The 22661-nt window shown below is 38.8% G+C and overlaps 3 protein-coding genes, 1 non-coding gene and 3 pseudogenes across 6 annotated transcripts; 3 read left to right on the top strand and 4 right to left on the bottom strand.

Moving 5' to 3' along the window:
• Positions 1–626: 626 nt before the first annotated feature.
• On the top strand, positions 627–4295 carry GAUT11 (galacturonosyltransferase 11). Its single transcript, XM_021954282.2, has 2 exons — positions 627–1331; positions 2485–4295. Exons 1-2 carry the CDS (start codon positions 1179–1181, stop codon positions 3934–3936), a joined length of 1605 nt encoding a protein of 534 aa, XP_021809974.1. The 5' UTR covers positions 627–1178; the 3' UTR covers positions 3937–4295.
• Positions 4296–4917: 622 nt separating this feature from the next.
• On the top strand, positions 4918–6153 carry LOC110753349 (flavonol sulfotransferase-like; annotated as a pseudogene).
• Positions 6154–6308: 155 nt separating this feature from the next.
• On the bottom strand, positions 6309–7431 carry LOC110753350 (flavonol 4'-sulfotransferase pseudogene; annotated as a pseudogene).
• Positions 7432–7803: 372 nt separating this feature from the next.
• On the bottom strand, positions 7804–9107 carry LOC110753351 (cytosolic sulfotransferase 12 pseudogene; annotated as a pseudogene).
• Positions 9108–9287: 180 nt separating this feature from the next.
• Positions 9288–10985, bottom strand: ASPGA1 (N-terminal nucleophile aminohydrolases (Ntn hydrolases) superfamily protein). The gene is made up of 4 exons (XM_021954290.2): positions 10699–10985; positions 10304–10534; positions 10116–10202; positions 9288–9969 (listed from the first exon to the last, which is right to left on the bottom strand). The coding sequence occupies exons 1-4, from the start codon at positions 10858–10860 to the stop codon at positions 9487–9489; spliced, it is 963 nt and encodes a 320-aa protein (XP_021809982.1). The 5' UTR covers positions 10861–10985; the 3' UTR covers positions 9288–9486.
• Positions 10986–11434: 449 nt separating this feature from the next.
• On the top strand, positions 11435–11508 carry TRNAI-AAU (transfer RNA isoleucine (anticodon AAU)). The gene has a single exon. It is a non-coding gene; the product is annotated as a tRNA-Ile (tRNA).
• A 48-nt stretch (positions 11509–11556) lies between these two features.
• LOC110753403 (UBQ, helicase-c and DEAD-like helicase domain-containing protein) lies at positions 11557–22057 on the bottom strand. 3 transcript variants are annotated; one of them, XM_021954310.2, is made up of 28 exons: positions 21750–22057; positions 20924–21673; positions 20722–20815; positions 20511–20608; positions 19893–20069; positions 19114–19182; positions 18761–18883; positions 18511–18660; positions 18270–18401; positions 18100–18179; positions 17784–17878; positions 17616–17683; positions 16989–17090; positions 16822–16895; positions 16204–16311; positions 15988–16063; positions 15394–15530; positions 15115–15274; positions 14827–15006; positions 14531–14647; positions 14223–14378; positions 13970–14137; positions 13208–13320; positions 12856–12976; positions 12483–12578; positions 12344–12406; positions 12176–12258; positions 11557–12013 (listed from the first exon to the last, which is right to left on the bottom strand). In XM_021954310.2, the coding sequence occupies exons 1-27, from the start codon at positions 21906–21908 to the stop codon at positions 12232–12234; spliced, it is 3693 nt and encodes a 1230-aa protein (XP_021810002.1). In that variant the 5' UTR covers positions 21909–22057; the 3' UTR covers positions 11557–12013; positions 12176–12231. The 3 variants fall into 3 exon arrangements, with proteins under 3 accessions (XP_021810002.1, XP_021810001.1, XP_088109792.1); XM_021954309.2 differs by having other exon boundaries at positions 11557–12068; XM_088253666.1 differs by having other exon boundaries at positions 11557–12068; positions 21800–22054.
• Between the last annotated feature and the right edge of the window lie 604 nt (positions 22058–22661).

Genomic DNA, 22661 nt, shown 5'->3' on the forward strand with positions numbered 1-22661 from the left:
TTACCAGATGGAAATGAACTTCCATTTTTGTTTTTTGAAGGCTGAAGAGATAAAAACGAAGTCCTAAAAAACAAAAGAACATCGGACATTCTAAAAGCAATGAGTTCAAGTTCTAGCATTTGTTGGTTAAGATAGTTGGGTAGTGTTCCGGTACTTTTGTATTCGAGTTCGAATCTCTATCTGCATGCTTTAGAATATCACTTAATAAGAAAGAGATAAAAAAAATATTTGTGGCTTGAGTCTGCCATCTACTTAGCTAACTTAAGGTTAGCTTCGCTAGTCGGTGGCCACAAGGTAGAGACTTGAGGTGCAATAACTGGTTGTCACAGCCAGACACCCTACCCTACCAATACTGTGCCAATTATATACCTTCTACATGTGCAAACTCCACCTTAAAAAGTTGAGAATTTAGATTGATAGCAAAACAGCACAAGGATGCAATAAAATAAAAAACAGCTGGCTTGGGATACGATTTCTCCAAACGCCATACACATTTCAGTGTTACATTTCATCTACTAATGTATTTGGTGACATGGTAGATTTTCATGGCATAAATAATATGTGTGGTTGGTAATATCAGCAAACATGGAAACTAAATAATTGTTTGTTTTTGTATCTGCTTATTTGGATATTAGGCAACAAATACAATCAATCACATGGTCTCATGTGAAGAAAGGGGCCTTAGCTTTGGTGGCTTTGTGATTATTTTTTCCCTCCCCAAAGACACTAACACCATCTGCAATCTCTAGTTAAAATCTCAGTCTAGTTAAAATCTCTACTTTCTTCCGCTGTTACCGAAACACACACAGACACACACACACAGAGTGACAACAACAGATCGCGAAACTCGATCACTCTTTGCTCTCTCCAGCTCCATCTTCTCGTTCTCCATTTAAGAGCTAACAAACTGTACCCTCTCTTCATTTCTCTGATTGATGCAGAGCTGCCCGCCAACGAGTGGGAGTCAAAGAGACAAAACAAAGGAAAATATTGATTCAAAGCTGTGTTTTTTTTATCGCTTTTTCGCATTCAAGGCAAACATTGGTGCCTGCCCAAGTAAGCCAAACCGAGCTGATGTGCTTAAAGGCCCTGTTTTGATGGTTTATTGATCGAATCTGGGACATGGGTCGGTGCCAAATCGTGATTTGGTGGTGAATTGTGGAGGACATTAGGCAAAGATGCGGCGACGGGCGGCCGAGTATCGGCGCCCGGTTCGAAGGAGGTTTTCGTATTGGATCTGGGCTCTGTTTGGACTCTTCTCGATTGCAGGCCTGGTTTTGTTAGTCGTTCACCATAATCAGCATGAAGATCGGGTCGAACAGCCTGTACTGGTATGATTGCTTAGCTCCCCTATGCTGCTATTATGTGTTTATTGATTCAGTTTGTCCTTGAATTGGTGACCTGTATGTTTCTTCAACATTTTAATTTGATATTGGTGGATAGGAATTTGATGTGTTTGCAGTCTGTTGTTTGGATTCATTTGAGGCTTTCGACAGTGAAATTTCTGATCAAGTATGGAAATACACAATTGGGTTTTTATTGTTCTGTTTAGACATTTGTATTAAGCGGTTTTGGATATTTTCGATGAGTTGGTTAACTGACTGAGTTATCATTCCATTGAGGTCCTTAAGTAGGCTTTGTTACGATACGGTCTTATTGAGTTCTGGCTGTTACTCTTAATACCATGTTTTTTATTGCAAGTACGGATTATATTTGTAATTAGCAGTTCCATTATCTAGCTAGAGACCACATGTGACAGGCAGACAGCGAACTTGCAAAGCTTGGAGTTCATTAGGGCTTCCATTCTCACTTGTTCAGTGTGTTGAACTGTACTTTTACTAGTTGATAGTTGGGATTAGCTAAGTGTGCCTGTCATTGGTTGATAGATTTGTCTATTTAATCTGTCAATCCTTTGTGCTTGCCTTGTCCCTATATTAATACAATACATAATTTTAGTCTTTAGTCTTAGGATGGGGTGAATAAAGCAAATATGCAAGCACATACTTTGTTCACCGCCATTGAGAACAGTAACCCAGATGTATATTTTTCTTCTCTGGCTTGGTGGTATCATATCCAAAACATATTTTTGTCCACAGTATTGTCATTTATGTGTTTTCACGTATAGTTGCTTTTGTAAGATCTTTTGTATCACATTGGAAAAGTTTTCCCGTGTGTTACTCTGCTTAGATATCTAAAGTTTTAAGTTCCTGCCCAAATATAGCTTGTTACAGGAATAGAATTCTAGTTGACGTTGGTTGCATCTCTTTGTACAATTGTCATATACATCTGAGGGAGAACAGTGAAAAGTGAATGTCAATTACTTATTCAAAAATCTAGAAGACATACATTGTAATATACATTGGTGGTTGTTTGTAATTATTAATTGTAATAAATTGTTACCGCTGTTATTCCTTTGTGATATGGCTTGTCATCTTTCAAATAAATTGTTCAATTTCTTACTTGGCTGTGATCTCCCTTTTCCAGGAAAGAAATACGGGACTTGAACAGGTTGCTCACGAGAGTTTAAATTTTACGGCAGAAATATTGAGTGCTAGATCGTTTTCCAGGCAGCTGGCTGAGCAAATGACACTCGCCAAAGCTTATGTTATTATTGCCAAAGAGCACAATAACCTTCATCTTGCTTGGGAGCTTAGTTCAAAGATCAGAAATTGCCAGCTTTTGCTATCAAAAGCTGCCATGAGGGGGGAGCCGGTCACCTTAGAGGAAGCGGAGCCAATAATTAAAAGCCTTTCATATCTTATATTTAGGGCAGAAGATGCACATTATGACATTGCAACCACAATAATGACAATGAAATCTCATATCCAAGCCCTTGAAGAGCGTGCAAATGCAGCCACAGTTCAAAGCACAGTATTTGGGCAACTAGCTGCTGAAGCATTACCCAAAAGCCTCCATTGCCTAAATGTTAAACTCACAGCTGATTGGCTTAGAAAGCCATCTTTGCAAGAACTTGCAGATGAGAAGAGGAACTCTCCCAGACTCATGGACAACAATCTCTACCATTTCTGCATATTTTCAGACAATGTGTTGGCCACCTCTCTGGTTGTCAACTCTACTGTCTCCAATGCTGACCATCCAAAACAGCTGGTCTTCCATATTGTCACGAATGGGATCAACTATGGCACTATGCAGGCTTGGTTCCTCAGTAATGATTTCAAAGGGTCCACAATAGAAGTGCAGAATGTTGAGGAATTTTCTTGGTTTAATGCCTCTTATGCTCCGATCGTGAAGCAGCTCCTCAATGCAGATTCGCGAGCCTACTATATTGGGGGATATCAAGATAATGTTGCACCGAAGTTGCGGAGCCCTAAGTATCAATCTTTGCTCAATCACCTTCGATTTTACATCCCAGAGATCTATCCGCAGCTGGAGAAGGTAGTTTTTCTTGATGATGATGTTGTTGTCCAGAAGGATCTGACCCCACTTTTCTCATTGGATTTGCATGGAAATGTGAACGGAGCAGTGGAAACTTGTCTTGAAGCATTTCATCGTTATTATAAGTATCTCAATTTCTCAAACACAATCATCAGCTCGAAATTTGATCCACAGGCATGTGGATGGGCCTTTGGTATGAATGTTTTTGATCTAATTGCTTGGAAGAAAGCGAACGTAACTGCACGTTATCATTACTGGCAGGAGCAGAATGCTGATGGGACGCTTTGGAGGGTGGGCACTCTTCCGCCTGGCCTTCTAACTTTTTATGGTCTGACTGAGCCGCTTGATAGGAGATGGCATGTATTAGGACTGGGGTATGATCTGAATATTGACAACCGATTGATTGAGAGTGCGGCGGTTGTTCACTTTAACGGATTCATGAAGCCATGGCTGAAGTTGGCCATTGACAGGTATAAGCCTCTTTGGGAGCGATATGTAAATCAAAGCCACCCATATCTCCAGGATTGTGTCACAAGTTAGAATGTGCTACTTCTTGATTGCTAGTAATTCATGCGATCTTCGATACTTTTAAAACTCTAAACCTGCAAATGAGATCGCATTAATGTAGAGTCAGAAGTATAAAATTTTGACTTTATTAGGCAGTTTTCTTTTTCCTTTTCCATCACAGTTTTCTGAAAGAAAAGAAAGGCATTGTTTTTATACTTTAGAAAGTTTAAATGTACTAGGTGAACATTTGTGAGAGGTAGATTGATTGTTGCCTGATGGGGTTTTCTTCCCCTTCTGCAAGGTGTAGAATTATTTGTTCTTTTGCTAGTATTGTAATAATTTGTCAGCCTCATTTAAGTTATCATGCAACTTATGAACCATTTTTTCTCAGACATCCTAGACATAAACCATAACATCTGGTTGTCATTTTACTTGTTACCCATTTTTCGTTGAAGAATTATAATAATTATTAGAGGGCAGCTTCTTTTTGTGGATAACATTTATTTATTAATTTGATTTGCAAAGTTTTATTGGAAGGCCTGCTGTGGGATTTGGGTTTAAATTCCTGGATTTGTTTGAGCCCTCCCTCGGCTTTAACCCTATTTTGCTATCCCCCAGCCAATAACGCTGTGATTCGCATGATAACACTTTCACGTGGCATAACATTATTGGTCGGTAATAGCCAAAAGGTACTATCTTCGTTGCAACTAAGTTCTTCTCCTCGTTGAGAAAATGTCTTACCAAAGGTGGAAATGAAAATGTCAATCAACATTGTGGTTAATTAAACATTATTTGCAGTCTTTTCCGGAGCAGATAAGGCTTTTAATATATATATATATATATATATATATATTCCAAACATTATGTACATTTTACTGGATTAAGCATACAAACCATACCATATATCGCAGAAGTTGCCACCAAATATTTGAATTTGAATACGCAGATTGGTGCTCAATTAGCTCAAAAGATATTCAAGAGATTCTTTTGGCTGGCAATTGAAAAAAATGGCCCTCATTCTACGTAATTTAGCTGGCAATGGCAGTGCATGATGAATCATCTCCTACTACATATTTATATTTATAAGGTTTCAAAGACCTCTGTATTTCCATGCAATTAGAACATTTTCATCACTCCCCTGCATTTGCAATTATAGCTCCATGTCTGCAGGAGGAGCCTCCCTACCTTCTAAGCCATGCCAAGAAACCAGTCTTAATAATGAGAAACAAGACGACGAAGAAGCCTACGAAGAAACCATTGCAAAATATGGAGAATTGGTGCTAAGCCTTCCGAAAGAGAGAGGCTGGATGACTCAACATCTGGTCCAATACCAAAGGCTTCTGGCTTTCCCCTGCCTGCGCCTTCAAAGGCGCCCTGCTGCTCCAGCAACATTTTCATGCTCAACCATCCGATATATTCCTGGCCACCTTTCAAAAATCTGGTAAAACATGGGTCAGAGCACTCATGTTTGCAACCATGAACAGAGCCCTCCACGACGTGTCCTCTGATCAGTACCCATTGCTCACCACTGGGCCCCACGACTGTTTTCCTTTGCTGGATGCATACATACACCAAACTGACTCAATTTCCCATCTCAACAGCCGTCCAATATTATCCCATGATGCATCACCTGAGCTCTTTTCAACCCACATGCCTTACGCTTTGTTGCCCAAATCAGTGACTGCTTCTTCTTCTGGCTGCAGATTTGTGTACGTTTGCAGAAACCCAAAAGATGTTCTGGTTTCCAAATGGATTTTCATGAACAAATTGAGGCCTAAGCAACTTGCACCCCTCTCACTACAAGAAGCATATGACCTGTTTTGCCAGGGGGTTTCACACTATGGGCCCTTCTGGGACCATGTGCTGGGATATTGGAAAGCAAGCTTAGAGTTTCGTGACAAAATATTCTTCTTGAAATATGAGGATCTGAAGAAGGACCCCTTTGTTCATTTGAAGAGATTGGCTGAATTTTTGGGCCAGCCCTTTTCATTAGAGGAAGAGAGAAAGGGGGTTGTGCAGGAAATAATAAAGCTCTGTAGTTTTCAGAACTTGAGTCATCTGGAGGTGAATAAAACCAAGGTGCAATGGTTTAGTAGCCAGCTTGTTGTTTAGAACAGTTACTTCTTTAGGAAAGGTCAAGTTGGGGACTGGAAAAATTATTTCACAGATGAGATGGCAAGACGTCTAGATCAGATCACAGATGACAAGTTCAATGCTTCTGGATTGACATTTGGTCCTGCGGCCGAGTAATTACGGTCTTTTCTTTTGTGCCTCTTGTCTTCATGCATGTAACTTATAATTTAATTCATCAAATAAGGTTGTAGTCCATCCATACCATACAATCAAAAGCATAAACAAATCGATGTCTTTTATTGTAGAAATATTAATTAAAAAGCAGAACAATTAAGCGAGAGCTTAATTAAAGCTTTGATTCATCTAAAGTTTCAAACCAAAAGAACCCAACTTTTCCTCTGTGATTTGGTCAAGATGCTCAAGCATCTCAACCGTTAGATGGTTCTTGGAGTCTCCAACCTCTCCTCGTCTGAAGAAGGCACTGTTGTTCACCAGCAAAGGTGTTTGCCCCGTTTGGGACGCGATATGGACATGATATGCCCCACATTTGTTCACCTCCAAATTACTCAAATTCTGAAAACTGCACAAGTTTATAATTTCTTGCACAACACCTTGCCTCTCTTCCTCTAACGAAAAAGGATGCCCCATGAACTCAGCCAACCTCTTCACATGCTGCATTGTGTCCATTTTCATATCCTCGTACTTCATAAAGACTACCTGATCAGGGCGTTCCAAGCTCGCTTTCCAGTAGTCGAGAACATGATCCCAAAAGGGGCCTGTAATTGAAACCCCTTTGCAGAACAACTCAAATGCCTCTTCCATGGAAATTGCTGCTAGTGGTTGCCCCTTTGATTGGTCAGTTTTGGATTTAAATTTCTGGCAGAAGCTCCAATAAGAAACAAAAACATCTTTTGGGTTCCTAGCAATATACACAATTCGACCACCTGAATCACTCAAAATGGATTTTGGTAACGATGTGTATGGAATGTGGGTTGAAAGCAATCTAGGTGATGATGGAGGAAGAGAGTCTAGGTAGGCGATTAGATTGCCTCCAATCATGTGCTCTTCATCACGAACCTCTAGGTATGGTACACAATTGTGTGGACTTTTTGTGAGCAACGGATGGGATGCTGCTGCTGCTGCTGCTGATGATGATGGAAGATGAGGGTAGCGCTTTCGATTTACGATAGCAAACATTAGGGCCTTCATCCAGGTTGTACCGGACTTTGGAGAGGCAGCCAAGAGAATGTCAGTGTCTCTAGCCTTGAAACTTTGTTGTGCCCAAATGGTGCCTAAAAGCCAAACGCTGGAATACCAAAAGCCTTGGTATTGGTAGTAACACCCACCAGCTCCCAAGCCTTTAGGGAGAGTTGACAGCATTTCTCCGAAGTTTTCACGGAAATTCTTGTTTTCCTCTACTTGTCCATCGAAAAGATCAGACCCACTTGAAGCCATCTATATTCTAGTCGAACTGAGAATAAAAATAACAATTTACCAATGGAAAGGCAAGAGAGAAGATGGAATGAAGTAATGTGAGAAGAGATGAAGTGCTGCATGGCTATATATGGAGTGTCTGCGCATGCAGCAGCTCTTCGGAGAAAATGGGAGGGTACGTAGAAACTGTTAGAAATTTTTATTGCTATTTCAAAATACCAAGCCGTTTCATTTCCTACAATGGCTGGTTGTATTTGTTTTGAATATTCTACATTTGTTTGTGCTCATAATTTCTACTGGGACTGTTTTTCTTTATATTAATTTAAAGCTAATAACCAATCTATTGTTTTCAAAGTAAACATTAAAAGTTGGATACACAAAATCAGCCTTTTATTAATGTAATATTAATTGTAAACGGTTTGCTGGCTACATTTGATATATATCTAACGTGCTTCCGTCATTAATTTCCAAACTATAATTTGATAACGTTTGGAAATTAGAGAGAGAATGAAAGCTGTAACTTGTAAGCTTCATATCACACGTGAAATGAAAGGATCAAATAGCTAGCTAGCTAGCTAGCCAAACCTACGTACAATTGCAAATTCATGCAACCGTTGGATCAAACTAACGGAACAAAATTTTGTAAACCCATGATTTGTTTCATTCAACGGTTGATCAAGTTGTTTCTAAAATTTCAGACCAGAAGCGCCCAATTTTTGCTTTGTAATTTTGTCAAGACGGTCGAGCATCTCAGGTGTTAGGTGGTTCTTTGAGTCTCCAGTCTGCCCTCGTCTGAAGAAGACATCGTTGCTGAATTTTCCATCAGTTTTGGACCCCACACCAAATGTCCCACTTTTGTTCACCTCCAAATTACTCAAGTTGTCAAAACTGCACAACTTTATTATTTCTCGCACAGCACCTTCTTGCTCTTCCTTTGATGAAAAAGGAAGGCCCATGAACTCTGCCAGCCTCTTTACAGAGCATTCTGTGTCAATCTTGATATCCTCAAACTTCAAAAACAGAACCTTCTCTGGGTTTTCCAAGCTTGCTTCCCAATAACCCAGTACATTATCCCAAAATGGGCCAGAAAGTGCAATCCCTTTGCAGAACAACTCAAACCCCTCTTCTATGGGAAGAGGAGCTAGCTTGTTTATATTTGATCTTATTTTTTGGGAAAATACCCAATAAGAAATAAGAACATCTTTTGGGTTCCTAGCAACGGATACAATTTTAGTACCAGAATTCAAAATGGACTTTGGCAACGACCTGTGTGGAATGTGAGTCGCAAGGAATCTAGGTGAGGCCATAGCGTCAAGGTAGTCAATTGGGTTATCTTGGTGAGCAAGTAACTCTATGTAGGGCACACAATCATGAGGGCTTTTTGTGAGCAATGGATGTGACGAAAAATCGTAGTTTTCTCGATTTTGGATGGCAAACATGAGAGCCTTCACCCATGTTGTACCACACTTGGGAAAAGTGGCCAAGAAAATGTCATTGTCTCTAGCCCTGAAATTTGCTTGTGCCCAAATGACACCTTCAAGAAAAATCTGAGGGTACCAAAAGCCTTCATATTGGTAGTAATGATCGGTTCCCCAGCCTCTGTCTTTAGAGAGGGTTGAGATAATTTCTTCGCAGTTTTGGAGGACATCTCTTTTTTCCTCCTGTCCTTGATAAGCGGAAAGGGAGAGAGAAGCCATAATCTGATATAATGAAAATCATGCATATAAATTCACAAGATTTTTATAGGGTGCATCACTTTGCATGCAATGGATTTTTCCTCTTTAACCTGTGGATGCAATGGTTTAGTGTTCCCTTAATTCATGCATTTGACCAAGTCATGACCATCCAGTCTTCAAATGCAGAATAGCAGTAGAAAATGTTGCAATTTCAGTCAACTTTGTTGAAAATGTTAATACCACAAAGATATTTAGATAGGGGTCCAAGCAATACAACCACTAAAAATTGAATACTAGATAGACATTATAGCACAAAAGCAATAAATGCTAATCATTTCCCATATGTCAAGTATGGGAATTGTCCTGGATTCAAACAATGGAAGCTCACCGAAGCAACAACTCAATTATGCACAGAAGGCCATATTCCAATCTCTGAATACCCATCCTCAGTAGCGCAAGCTCGGAACATGCCTGTAGTATTGAAAGGCATTGTCACTTCCCCTGTGGCAGATACAGCAACCAAACCTACAGTGCCTTTTGGAGTGCCCTCCTCCACAACATAAGCTGCAGCTTCTTTGAGAGAAACTCCCTTGAACTCCATAAGAGCTGCTACATCCCTTGCAACCGTACCACGGATTATCGCTTCACCTTTGCCCGTGGCAGAAACTGCACAGAGACTGTTGGCATATGTCCCTGCACCAATGATGGGTGTGTCCCCAATCCGACCAACCATCTTGTTCACTAATCCGCCAGTAGAAGTTGCAGAAGCTAAATTCCCGAGACTATCGACAGCCACGCATCCAACCGTCCCAAGTTTACTATCCCCATCAGCTTCTGGTGTTTCTTTCTTCTCATCTTTGTGAAGGGGTTGTGTATAATCAATCTGTACATTTGTGGCAAAAATGATCAGTCAGCACCAAACAAGAGTAGCCACTGGTTATGCAACTCTAATGTGTGAGTGTGAGGCAAGTCAACTTCGTAACTCACAAGCCAAGATTTATACAAACAGAAACTTAGACAAGAGTGTACCTGCACTCTGTTGGCTTCTTTTGCCTGCTTCAGCCTCTCAACATTCTCTGGGGTAATGAAATGACTTGAATCTACAGTCTCAACACCCTGCAAAATTAGGAAGCCATACAAGAAAATTGAAGATCAAGAAACCCATTACAGGAAAAACCATTTTAAGCCCATGGTAAAATTGGTTGTGAGGCACTAACTTGTCCCCTTGCAAAGGCCTCTGCTCCATCAAATGCAAGATAAATGTGAGGAGTTTTCTCCATGACCAGTCTTGCTAAAGATATGGGATTGACAACAGTGGTGAGCCCAGAAACAGCTCCACATCTCTTGGTTCCATCCATGATGCAAGCTTCCATTTCAACTGTGCCTTGGGTGGTCAAGACAGACCCTTTACCAGCATTAAAGTGTGGAATGTTCTCTAACTCACGAACCTATGCATTTACTAATAAAATGATCAGACTCACTCATTCCTCATTCATAATATTTCATTGCCAAAAAATTAAATTAAGTTAAATGATCCGGTAAAAATAGAGAAGAGGGTTTTCTTAATCCATAAATTGAAATTGAAATTGAGAACAGTTGATAATTTGATTACCACAAGCTCAACGACGTCTAAAGTGGGGGTGTTGGCTTTGAGAGCTTCAACGCCGATGTGGAGGCAGTAGCGGAGGCCGGCCTCGCGAGGCAGGCGGCGCTCCTGCGGCAGAGAGAGCGGGATGTCGCCTGCACCGCCGTGGAGTGCTATTGCCCACCCCATCTCTCTATCTCTCTTCCTTCTTGCCTTGGTGTCTGTTACCGGTTACAGATACTCAGGTGGGTCTCGTGCGTGCCTATGAAGTTGGGGGCAGTTCAGAAGTGCACATGCACAAGGAGGACTGGGACTGCGGGGGCATTATGGTAAATTGGAAATAACATGCATTATTAAGTTGAGACATAAAATAGTCAAATAGTGGGTCCAAGTTCCAGACTTCATTTCATTTGATTAGAGATGCTAATGCCAATGAGATTCATCCAAATGCATCGTTTATTGGAAAAATCCGAAATAATGTTACACTGATAACCAAACCCAATAATAAATAAATAAATAAAAACCAAAGCCACGCGAGTCTGATGAGATCCCTTTCTTTTGAAACAACGCGTCAAATCTGTTGCCTTCAAGTTTGAATCTCTCTTTCCGTAAATTAGATTAATTTATATTACTCATGGTATACGATAAATTAATTTATACTACTGATGGTATACGACAAAAAAATTCCATTTGCCATGATCCTGAATTACCAATATATCCTAATTATTATAAAAAATCAACAGCAGTTAAATAAAACCAAATTGGCCTATTAGCTCAGCTGGTTAGAGCGTCGTGCTAATAACGCGAAGGTCGCAGGTTCGAGACCTGCATAGGCCATTATTTTTTTATTTTTAAACTTTTTTCCGTGTTTGTATTTGGGCCGTGTTTGGGTCGTTGAATGTCATTGAATAAAACCCAAAATGGGACAAAACAAAACAAGAGAAGCCCAAAGAGGGGAGAACGGAAAAAACAAAAGAAAAAGGGAACAAAATTACAAAAAACACCTCTGGACAAACAGGCTGAAAAGCAAAGTAAGCCCTCAATAGCTTCTGAACTCAATAGCCCTTAAGACTGGTCATCCCTGACTTTATATTTACACAGAGAATGCCGTGATTTACATGAGCTACCAAAAATATCGAGGCATCCTTCATATCATTCTTTTTGTTTCTTCCTCTGCCTGCCTATGCTTCACTTGTGGTTTTCAAAGGCAAAAATAGCCTACTTCTTCCTACTAATCACTTCATCTGTTCATCACCACAACGTTTATATTCCTGGAACTTTCTCGTACTCGTAATTGTACCACTCTCTGATTCCTGATCACTTAACTTCCTCTTAACTTCACCTGTTAATCACTTCACTGTGGTGAGTGAAGACCAGCAAGTTTCTTTTGCACCACACTGTAAAAATTACAAAGGATTGTTTACACACACACACACACACACATATATATATATATAAACCGAGAAATAGGGAAAAAGAACTTAATCTGGTCAGTATCAAATACCGCTGCTTCTGCTTTGCTTCACTCAAGATTATGAACATTCGGAAGATTCGTGCATATCATAATTTTTCCGCATCAAGAACACCCTGAATGGATAAGAAAACCAGACAACTGAGTGATGAAAAACAAACTAACATAAATAGATTTGGGTCCGTCACTTTAGATCTCAACCTTAATGATCATAATTGCTGCCTCCTTGTGCAAACCCTCATTATACTCCTTACAAGCAAAACTCTGCAATGCAAAATGTTTCCAGTTACTTCATGTTGAGCGAGAGAGATAAAGCAAATATAAAGAATGAGAGACAGACTTGAAGACAATTAGGGCAGCCTCCATGTTCTGAGCAGTGGCAAGATGTAAGAAGTTCCAAAGCAGCAATTAAGAGCTCCATGAAAATCGGCTGAACCTGTTACATGTCCCAGTATATTCATTACGAAATAGAGTCAACATGATGGATATTGCTGTCCTGTGGTCAGAATCCTCTTCGGAAACCAAACCGGGCATCAACATGAAACTATTATCAGATATATTAAAGGGCCGCCTAGCATCCCTTAGGTTTCCTCATATGGTAGAACATAGAGTAATCAAAGATCACAGCATTAAGAAGATGACCTTTTTATAAAAGGTAAAAATAAATAAAACCAAGCTTTCTTCAGCAAAAGTAATGACACTTCAGTTTTCACCTGAACAGAGACACCACTTCCTCCGGGATGCCGGTCATATAATAGAATCCTTTCCGGGTAATAGCGGGTGTGTAGGTTTATACACTCTGGAGCCAAGTCTGATAAGTTGCATATTATTCGTCTGCATGCCAAAACATCATAATGCAATCAGTCGCACACAACCATTGGAATCATAACGAACATGTTTCAAATTCTTAAGAGAATCTGACTAGGGAGGGAGCCAGTAAATCAAAATGTAAACCATGCATGCGATGCAATACACCGGCTTTGAAAAATGCAACTGCACAAATATACTGAAAAATGCAAGGCTGATGGAGACTGTTATATGAAAATCACAAATATAAGGACTCACAAAGGCACAATGTTTAGAACAACATGTGATGCAGCATGCAGCCCTGCTCGGAAATCAAGGTCTTTCATAATTACAGCTTCTTTTACTGATTGTGGAACCGGAACCCAAACTGCCTGTTTTGATGAAAAGATGAAACAGATTATATAGACAAAACGAGAAGACAAACAACAATTCAAGGTTAATCATAGAACCAACCAATGACAATCTAGGGTGCAAGGACACCCCAATATTCTGGGGCATGCAACGTCCGACCCGCAAACAGACACAAGATGCGACGGATACAGCACAATACGTGTCCGTTGAGGAGACACATTTGACACAGTGGAGACATGGGAAGGACGCAGTCAGGACACATTTGGAAGGGGATGGGAGAGGAGGGGGGCTCAGTCCATGAGTTTTTCTTTCTTTTCTCTTCTACTCCTCTAGCTACCTTTGCGACCTCGAAATTTGAAATGGGTTTGTACTTTATAGATTAAAAATTATAGTGCACAGTATGTAGGGTTACTTGGGTATTTGAATGGGTTGAGTTCAGGTTCAGATTGCTGAAATTGCAAGGTTGAGTTGGGTATTTGAATGGGTACAGCTGTTTGAATGGGTTGATGAGCTGATTTGTTAATTATAATAATATATTATTATAATTTCCATGTCATTACTGTATCAATGTCCTAGTTTTTGGAAATGTGCAGTGTCCTCATGTCATTCCATATTGGGTTACGTGCCTGTGCAACATAGATGACGATGTTAGTATGTACTCAGATTTACCTGTGACTCATAAGAATATTTAGGAAGTACATGGTCAACTGTTTCCATTATCTCATTGCTTCCTCTAGATACACGATGGTACCCTAACCATGTAGTTGTTACTTTGCAAGGATCTGCTTGGGCAGTTGTTCTTGAGAACTGGATGTTGGAGAGCTGAGGCCGATAAGCCTACAACAGCAAATTAACTCATGCAAGTTACGGAAATGCATTGAGGAAAAGGCATTGAAAGCAAAAGTTTAAGAATCTGACGTACAAATTTACTGCCGATGACATGAATATCTGTGGAATCACGGCATTTTGTGTAATACTTCAAATCAGCCACGTAGCACAAAGCAATCTTACGTGATAAATCTAAGCTTGTGACCAGATACGTCTTTCCTTGGTTCATATAAACAGCACCTTCATATACCTGGATTAAACGTATGAGGATAAAATGATCTAAAGTAAATTCATAAAGAGATAATTGGGGAAAAAAACTCCGAATAATAGTGTACAAAGTATTTTATGGTTTCCAACAAGGTAAGGTAGAAAATGTATTATGGATGTGCATTAGAATTTTACCTGAAAAAAAGCCCTGCTTTCCTCAATCTCTTCAAGGATTTCTTTCTTTTGCTGGTCTATAACTTTGTATCTCTCAGTTTCTATTGATCGTATACTAACTGAATGTGAAGGCATTTTCTACAACAACAAAAAATATATTTCACAGAAAAAGATTATGTTAGAAACCAAAAGGTCGTGGTTGTTCAAAATATACAGAATCCTGTACAGAGCAAACAACGGCATGCTGCAAGAGAAGAAGAAATTATAAACCAAAGAACAGTAGAATTAAACTCAGACAAAGCAAAGAAATAATGTACCTCGTGCCCAATATAGTTCCAAAACTTAGCAGAAGAATTACATGATGAATCACAACTCAAGTATCCTCTGTTTTTAAGAGACACTATGGCACTGTCTAAACCAGAACCGAAAAACTTCTCGTCATAAGACAAACCCAGTGGATGTTCGTGAGCAGCACAAACCAACTGCTGTGCAAGAACCTACAAGGAATAAGGAATCAAGAAGCATAAAATCAATATTGCCAATTCACTAGACACAAATTAGTCACGGATAAATGAAAGGAATGTAAATATAAGAAAATTTAAAACCTGTTGGTTCTTAGCGTCAACATGACAGCACTCAATTGGGCTTCCAAAAAGTTTCTTTGGATATTTCATAAAATATTGATCAAGGGGCCCTTCAAATGCAACATACACAGCAAGAGAAGGTCTATCTCTCCTCCCGGCTCTGCCAGCTTGTTGCCACAAGCTTCAGACATGCATCGAAGAGGAGGAAAAAACTAGTATAAAACAACAAATATACTCAATTAAAACAATTTGAGCAATAAGTTAAAGCACTGGTGGGAACAGGATTAACTGGAAGCCTACCTAGAAATACTACCAGGAAAACCTAAATGAAGAGTCACATCAATGTGTCCAACATCAATACCCAATTCAAGGGCATTTGTTGCAGCAATACCACAAAGCTTTCCATCAAAAAAATCACTCTCTATTCTTCTCCTATTCTGCTCCACCAGTCAAGCAAATACTGTCAGAAGGCTGTTCAAACTAAACAAGACATTAACAGGATATATACATTGATTGTCAGTAACAAAGTTGCACAGACTACGAAACAGAAGAAAGTACTATCACATAAATACATCACATACTCTCTTTTACCTTGTATCTTTATTATAAATGGGGTGAGAGAGAGAGAGAGAGAGAGAGAAACAATAATGTCTATCAGCTTCAATGAGGTATAATAATTTCGAACTTTTAAGTAAACAGAGGAATAATCTAGATAATAGCTGACTCCCCCTATTGATTGCAGTCCATGATTATGAATATCGAGAGCACAAAAAACCTAATGGTTCAACAATCTAAATTTCAACCAAAAAAAAAAAGGTAACCACTCCAAGGTTCTCTTCCACAAAGCTGCATTTGAAATGACAGAAATAAATGCAGGGCAAAAAGCTCACTAACCTGAGCAATGTAACCAGCACGATAAGCACATATAGAGTCTACCAGAAGGGGAGCTGTCTGCTGAAGAATTTCACGCCTAGCACAATAATATTTATTCATTTCATCATTTAACCCTCCATAACACCAGATAAATAAAAAAAGGCTGAGGCGAAAAATTGCATAAATCATGTCATGTAGAATTGGAGTACTGAACTCCACAAAATCAATGATACTTACGTATAGCACAACACAAGTTCACAAAGCTTGCGTGTTCTGCAGAAAGCAATGCAGCGTAGTCCATGCTGTACCATTTCAGCAAAAAGGCATGAAACATCCAAAATCGGGCTGCAAAGATAATTTCAGCCTCAGTTATTGAGGTTACAAAACAACAAAAAGAAAACTGCAAATTATTTTCCTGGAAAATAATGAAACAGAAGTCAAGTACCAGAACTATATGGCAGTAGGTGTGTATAGCATGGTATAGTCAAACAAAACTTAACACTAGATCAGTATGGAGTACACTACATGTATTTCTAACAGGAGCTATAAGAGCCATGTAGTTATTGGTAGAAACCAAGTTAGTCAAACTGCCCTTGTGAAGACAGCTTGGTGGTAAATCCACCAACCGCCGAGGGGCCATCATATATGTTCAAGCAATTTCCTGGGAAAAGAAGACGGGTAAAGAAAAAGAGACATTCAAACTGTGGTCTCCAGAGACGGGAAAACCACATCAGAAAAACTTGTCAAGCTATTTTTATTGTTAACCTGGATTTAATATGACCTATAAACCAAAATCACAATTATTAAAACAATATTCTCATTCTCCACTGCTATATATATGTGAAAAGCTGTTACCTTGAACTTTTGAAGTTGGCACTTTCATCAGAAGATTTACCATTTTCCATAATATTATTGGGATTCTTCACCACCTGTAATGATGCAACATCAAGATTTAGAAAACTAACTAACAGATGATTTTATCACAAAGTTATTGGGCACCATAACAGTTGCAGAACACCAACAGTTTCTTGATCTACAAAAGGATTCCAAAGGATGAAGAGCTTTCTAGCAGCAGGACTTCCATCATTCTGAATCAGCTCTAAAGTTGTTAAACTTGCAAGTTCCTGAAGAAATAGAATAGTCATCCTTTTAATTTATATATAACTAGCATCAGAAAAAGAAACCAAGATAATTAACAAATTGACAACTTTTATCAGCAACATAACAATGCAATGCCACCAAGTGACACAAATGAGGGTGTGCATCACAGAAGTCAACCAGGTTATTTAAATGTCTTCCCAACACCCCAAAACTGGAGCCAGTTGAGCTTCCTTACCAAACACCCAAGTCATGTGCTTATACAAAGTGATATAGCAATCAACCAAAAAAGAGTTCTAAATAGGGGCAAAGTCAGTCAGTAGATCACCTCCCCCTTGCTCTTTTCTTTCACTCACTAAATCAGGCTAATCTAGAATGCATGGCCCTCTACATTCCACAAAAATCATAGCACCAAAAATATTATTGGTGTTACAAAAATAAAGATAGAGGGGGGAAGTACCAGATGAAAGTCTTAAAATACGAACCATGAAAGCCAAAATTTGTAAAACACAACAAAGGATTAATCTGTAATTATAATTAACAAATCTTACCATACAATGGTTGTGAGGATTTGCCGAAGTTGCAGTTGAAAACACAAAAGAAGGATCACTTCCATACACTGCAAATAGAAACAAACAGTTATTGAATTTTCAATTTGAATGGAAGAATCCAATAGCGAACAATCTCATCCTTTGTAAACTCTAAGGGAAAGATCTTACCATGTGAGCAGAGCCGTCGAAGTCTCCTTAAGATAAAAGCAGTATGACAACCAAATGCTCCCTTATAAATATGTGCCTCATCAATTACGACAAACCTAATGAATTAAATATGAAGTAAATCTCTGTATAATTAATGTAATAAATATATTAATAATAACGACAAATTGCTCAAACAACAAATTCAAATTTATATCATAAGATACGACACCAAAAGAATTCAAATATAAAAAAATGGCACGCAAACACACACACTCACACAACTATTGATGAGTCACCTAGTGACAGAAACTATTCATGACAGTCCAAGAGATAATACCTAAGATTTTCCAAAATCCGCGCAAATCGTCTATGGTGTGGTAGGATTGATACATGCAACATATCTGGATTCGTGATTAGCTGCATTTAAGCAGATAAACAAGTCCATCATAAACTTAGAAGAGGATTCAAGCTAAGAAAACTGTCAACAATCATCATTTAACCAAATACCAGTCTAGAATTATGGCGCAGCCATGTCCTCTCCTCCTGAGTAGTATCACCATCATACACACCAATGTTTAAGCTATCATCAAATCCTTTGGTCATAGCCAACAAAGCTCTTAGTTGATCTTGAGCTAAAGCCTGTGTGCATAAAGAATTGGGAATTATGTAAAAGTTATTTGTTATCAAAAGCAATTCCAAGGATAATGATTTTTGCATTCATAAATATGCAAACACATATGCAACAAACCTTTGTTGGAAATAAGTATAGAGCACATGATGAAGAACTCTGCGACAGAACTTCTAAGACCGGCAAATTATAGCAAAGAGATTTCCCACTGGATGTCATTGTTGCCACAACAACATTCTTCCCAGAAAGTGAGGCTTGTATTGACTCTGCCTATAAATATCATGAAAAAGAAAAAAGAAAGCTAAAACACATTCAACAATTGGTGTTCTTCAGGAAAGATGGTGCCCCATAGCCTCAAAAACATCCATACCTGATGGCTATATAGTTGTGTGATTCCAATACTGTGAAGTGCAGATCTCATATTTTCAGATAGTTCATGTGGAACTTCTACATAAACGGGTCTCCGAGCACCAATGTCTTCAACATGCACTATCTGCATCCACAGTTTCACGGTGCTGTGGTTAGCAGAGCTTGCCATGTACTTACTGCTAGAAACATGACAGCATGCCAGACCCACAGATATTTTAATTTGAAAAACTATACAGTTTTGATTTGTTATACATATATATTATGCAACTAGGTCCAAAGAAGCCACAGTTGTGTATTTCACTTTTTCATTTCCCCACATCAAACATAAGGTTATGGAAAAAGTGTAGGGAAAACCTGCCCTTTCGCACCAATGCCCTTTCTAAGATGCTCAACCATCTCCACTGGTAGCAATGAATCTGTACCCTGATGAGACAAAATGGTTCAACAAAAGTGTCATTTCTCAGAGCATCCAAAACAGCATTTTAAGGATTACAAGATAGTGATAGTTCCAACGAGGCATAACAAAAAAAATTAACGTTAATTAATCAAGGATCTGATATCACTCTGTTCTCCAGGTAGAAATCCTATATGAGGTGTTACTTGAAAAATTAAGGTTATTTATGAGTCAAAACATTTTACATTCACTATCCCATAAAGAACATCATATAATAATTACAGCTCTTTTTCTGCATATGAAGCAACTTCTATTCTACAAGTATTAATGTCAATGGATACTGGGCAAAATAGAATCTCCTCTCCCCTTACTGGATGAAGGAAATACCAGTCATGTGCCAGTAAATTCACTGAGCACTAAACAGAAAAAGTAAAAGGGAACTAGTATGAAGTATCCACAATTCAATATCACCTAGAAACCATGAAAACAGAGGGACAGTAATACAAAAGAGTTACTTATGGAAGTTGAGACAAGGAGACATCATACATCTCACAGAAATGAGATTGATTACATCAGTAAAACTTGTCAACTTTTAACAGGTTAATTAGATGCTATTGAATTGATATCACCTCCATTGTCTTTTATCCTTTCTGTAGAGTATGAAGCATGAACTTGCAAATTATGAGAAATAAGCGAAAACACAAAAATGAACTGAATAAAGTTGAGGATGAAGACCTACATGGCATCGATGAGTTCTTGAAGCGGCAGAGTGTTTTCGGTCAAAATTATTTGAAGATGCAGGGGTTATCCTTGATTGTTTTGCTTCATTTCCTCTTGCAGCAGTGTCACATTCCTTCACAGATATAAGCAAGTCTTCCAAGGAAAAATCCCTGGAAATCTCATTTCCAGTTTTAAACTGCATGAAAATCCAGATCAACTAGAAGTCCATAATGACTATATGTGTAGAAGAGAAAAATTTGAGGCTTGACTGCTTGATTATCGAAGTGTGTTTATATTCCTAGTAGCAGTCTGACAAACAAAACTACCCAGCGAGCAATGACAATAAAATGGTTTCACATTGTCGAAAGGCTCTCATGATTATATTGGATCATCTAGGAATCAAGAGATTATATTCCTACTAGTATGATAAAATTTTGTATAACCTGGCACTTGAAATAAGTGACGAAATGCAAGATTGAGGCGGAGAGATTATATTCATAATCAAGACGCTCATTTTGTTATGATCAATATATTAGGACGTTTCTGTTAGCCTGAAAGAGATGTAACTACAACAATAAATGCTCATTAGAGAGAGAGAGAGAGAGAGAGAGAGAGAGAGAGAGAGCATTAGACACACCAATAACCACTCCATAGCCTTCCACAAATTACTTCTGAAAGAACTTTCTCGTATCTTCAATACACTGACAATCATTGGTACATCCATCTGTTTGCAACCTAACAAACCCGAGCATGATGTCAATGTAAACAAAATTGTCCAGTTAAAAGCTCATGCATTTTAGATTAACTCTGGAAATAGGAAAAAAGAATATGCATAACTTCCACAATACCATGTTTACAATTATCCTCTGTTGAACAATTGATGATGACAATCGCATTACCAGAACTTGTCTCCTCCGCATTCTTATTTACAAAACGTACTACCTGCATCACCAAAAACCCGAATGCCAAAGATTATACTTCACACGGACAAAAGTTTCTTGTAACCATACTATACATCCCTCAGTGTGTTCAAACGCTGATATAAATTACCTTTGGAGAAATAACTGAAAGATTCTTTATGTCCTTCAAACCAAGTTCAACTCCAAATTTCGGAAGGTGGCCCAGCGCTTGCTCCAAAAGAATTGAGGTTGTTCTCTCCTGCCGTGATTGAATAAATGCAGAAAAAGTGTTTAAGAATGCAAATGCCTTCATGATTATCTTCAACCACGGTGGACACAAGCATGAACTACCACTGCTTTTAGGCAGTCCCGTGCCAAAGCCGTGGCGCCTTAAATGAACTCTTCTCCACAACATGCAGTCCCCATTATGGGGATCGGACAAACAACTCACTGACGCCAAAACCTCAACGAACCTTGTAAAGTTATGTTCATCAAGGACATTCTTGCTTCTTCTACTACACCGCAATATATCCAACATAATGTCATCAGAATCAAGACCCTTTTTGCGCTTTGCTCCAGAAGAGCAACAAGTAGCAGTTTCATTCATTGCTTCCGTTCTATCTCCAAGATTGAAACTTCCAACAATAGGCTCCATTGGGGTTTGATTACTTGAATTTTCCCGTAAAGACGATAAGTCTTGCATCATATCAGACCACGCGGAATCGGCAAAGTTTGATATGGTGGAGCTTTTACCAGAGCCATTCAATGAAGCTTTAGATTGATCAGATTTCTGGGTCTGCTTATTATTCGGCTCCTTCTTAGAAAACGGGACAAGCACTAGAAATTCGTCAGGCTTAATGTTGAGGCTACCTATCTTACTCTGCAAACCCAACTTACCACCCTGAGACACCAAACAGCATAAAATTAAGCAAACCAAACCAAACCAAACTAATAATATGAGAGAAGGAAATAGTTGCCTTGAAAAAGAGGTGAAAATTGGGAGAGCGAGTGGCGGGATGGAAGGTACGCTTGAGAAGGCCCTTGAAGTTTTCAATGGTGTCGTTGACGGAGACTGAAACAGTGCTTGATTCTCCGACTAGTGTACGGACCTGGATTTGTCTCTCGTTTTCTGCCATCTTCTTCCTTCTCAACTTCTCTCTCACTGCAATTTCCAATTCAAATGAAGGGGAGGGTTTGGTTTGGCGGGGAATTATTCACTGATTCTCAGTCTCTCACCGCAGTCAAATTTCATTAATGCTTTGAAATCCGTTGGGTTCAAATTTGGGATTGGTAATATGAGTTTTTCTATTTAAACCTCATATTTTTTTTTTTCACCCTAATATTTATGTAAAAAGACAAAAAAAGGTCATCCAACTTAATATTTAACCCTAATACACGAGAAATTTTTATTGGACATGGTGTACCTGGAACACCCAAAAATTACTCCTAATACACATACCCGACCACTATGTATATTAAGTTTTAGAAAAACACAAACTCCTCTACACTAGCCAGATTACTCTTCTCTTTCAATCCAAGAAACTTACTACACTCTCATCTTCTCTTCACAAACTCTTTCTTGTGGATAATTGCTTGTGGATCGTCAATTGAGTTTGACAACAGTGTTTTTATCACTTTAAGCAATGTGAGGTTGAGATGAACTTAGAGTGGTGAGGGGCAAGATAGTGGGGTGTGGGGTGTGAGGTTGATGAGTTTTTAAATAGTTTTTTTTTTCTGCTATGAGTGTATTTATGGGTAGTTTGGGAAGATGGTGAGGTTTTCTGAGAAAATGTGAAATTTTGAATTAGAAATTGGGGTGAACAAAGAGAAGTGCATGGTTTAAATAGAAAAACTCTATTTATTTTAACAATGAGACCTAATACAAGTAG

Source organism: Prunus avium, chromosome 5 (genome assembly GCF_965620075.1).
Source record: "Prunus avium chromosome 5, drPruAviu1.hap1.1, whole genome shotgun sequence".
In the NCBI taxonomy this organism is placed as follows: domain Eukaryota; kingdom Viridiplantae; phylum Streptophyta; class Magnoliopsida; order Rosales; family Rosaceae; genus Prunus; species Prunus avium.

Bases quoted from the DNA above. Each gene is read 5' to 3' on its own strand.
- GAUT11 (XM_021954282.2), top strand. From the start codon at position 1,179: ATGCGGCGACGGGCGGCCGAGTATCGGCGCCCGGTTCGAAGGAGGTTT. The intron at 1,332-2,484 runs GTATGATTGCTT...TCCCTTTTCCAG, and splicing joins GGGTCGAACAGCCTGTACTG to GAAAGAAATACGGGACTTGA.
- ASPGA1 (XM_021954290.2), bottom strand. From the start codon at position 10,860: ATGGGGTGGGCAATAGCACTCCACGGCGGTGCAGGCGACATCCCGCTC. The intron at 10,535-10,698 runs GTAATCAAATTA...GTAAATGCATAG, and splicing joins TAGACGTCGTTGAGCTTGTG to GTTCGTGAGTTAGAGAACAT. The intron at 10,203-10,303 runs GTTAGTGCCTCA...CTAATTTTGCAG, and splicing joins AGGCCTTTGCAAGGGGACAA to GGTGTTGAGACTGTAGATTC.
- LOC110753403 (XM_021954310.2), bottom strand. From the start codon at position 21,908: ATGGCAGAAAACGAGAGACAAATCCAGGTCCGTACACTAGTCGGAGAA. The intron at 14,138-14,222 runs GTACGTCAGATT...TTGCTGTTGTAG, and splicing joins ATGTCATCGGCAGTAAATTT to GCTTATCGGCCTCAGCTCTC. The intron at 12,977-13,207 runs GTGAGTCCTTAT...TTTGGCATGCAG, and splicing joins GTTCTAAACATTGTGCCTTT to ACGAATAATATGCAACTTAT.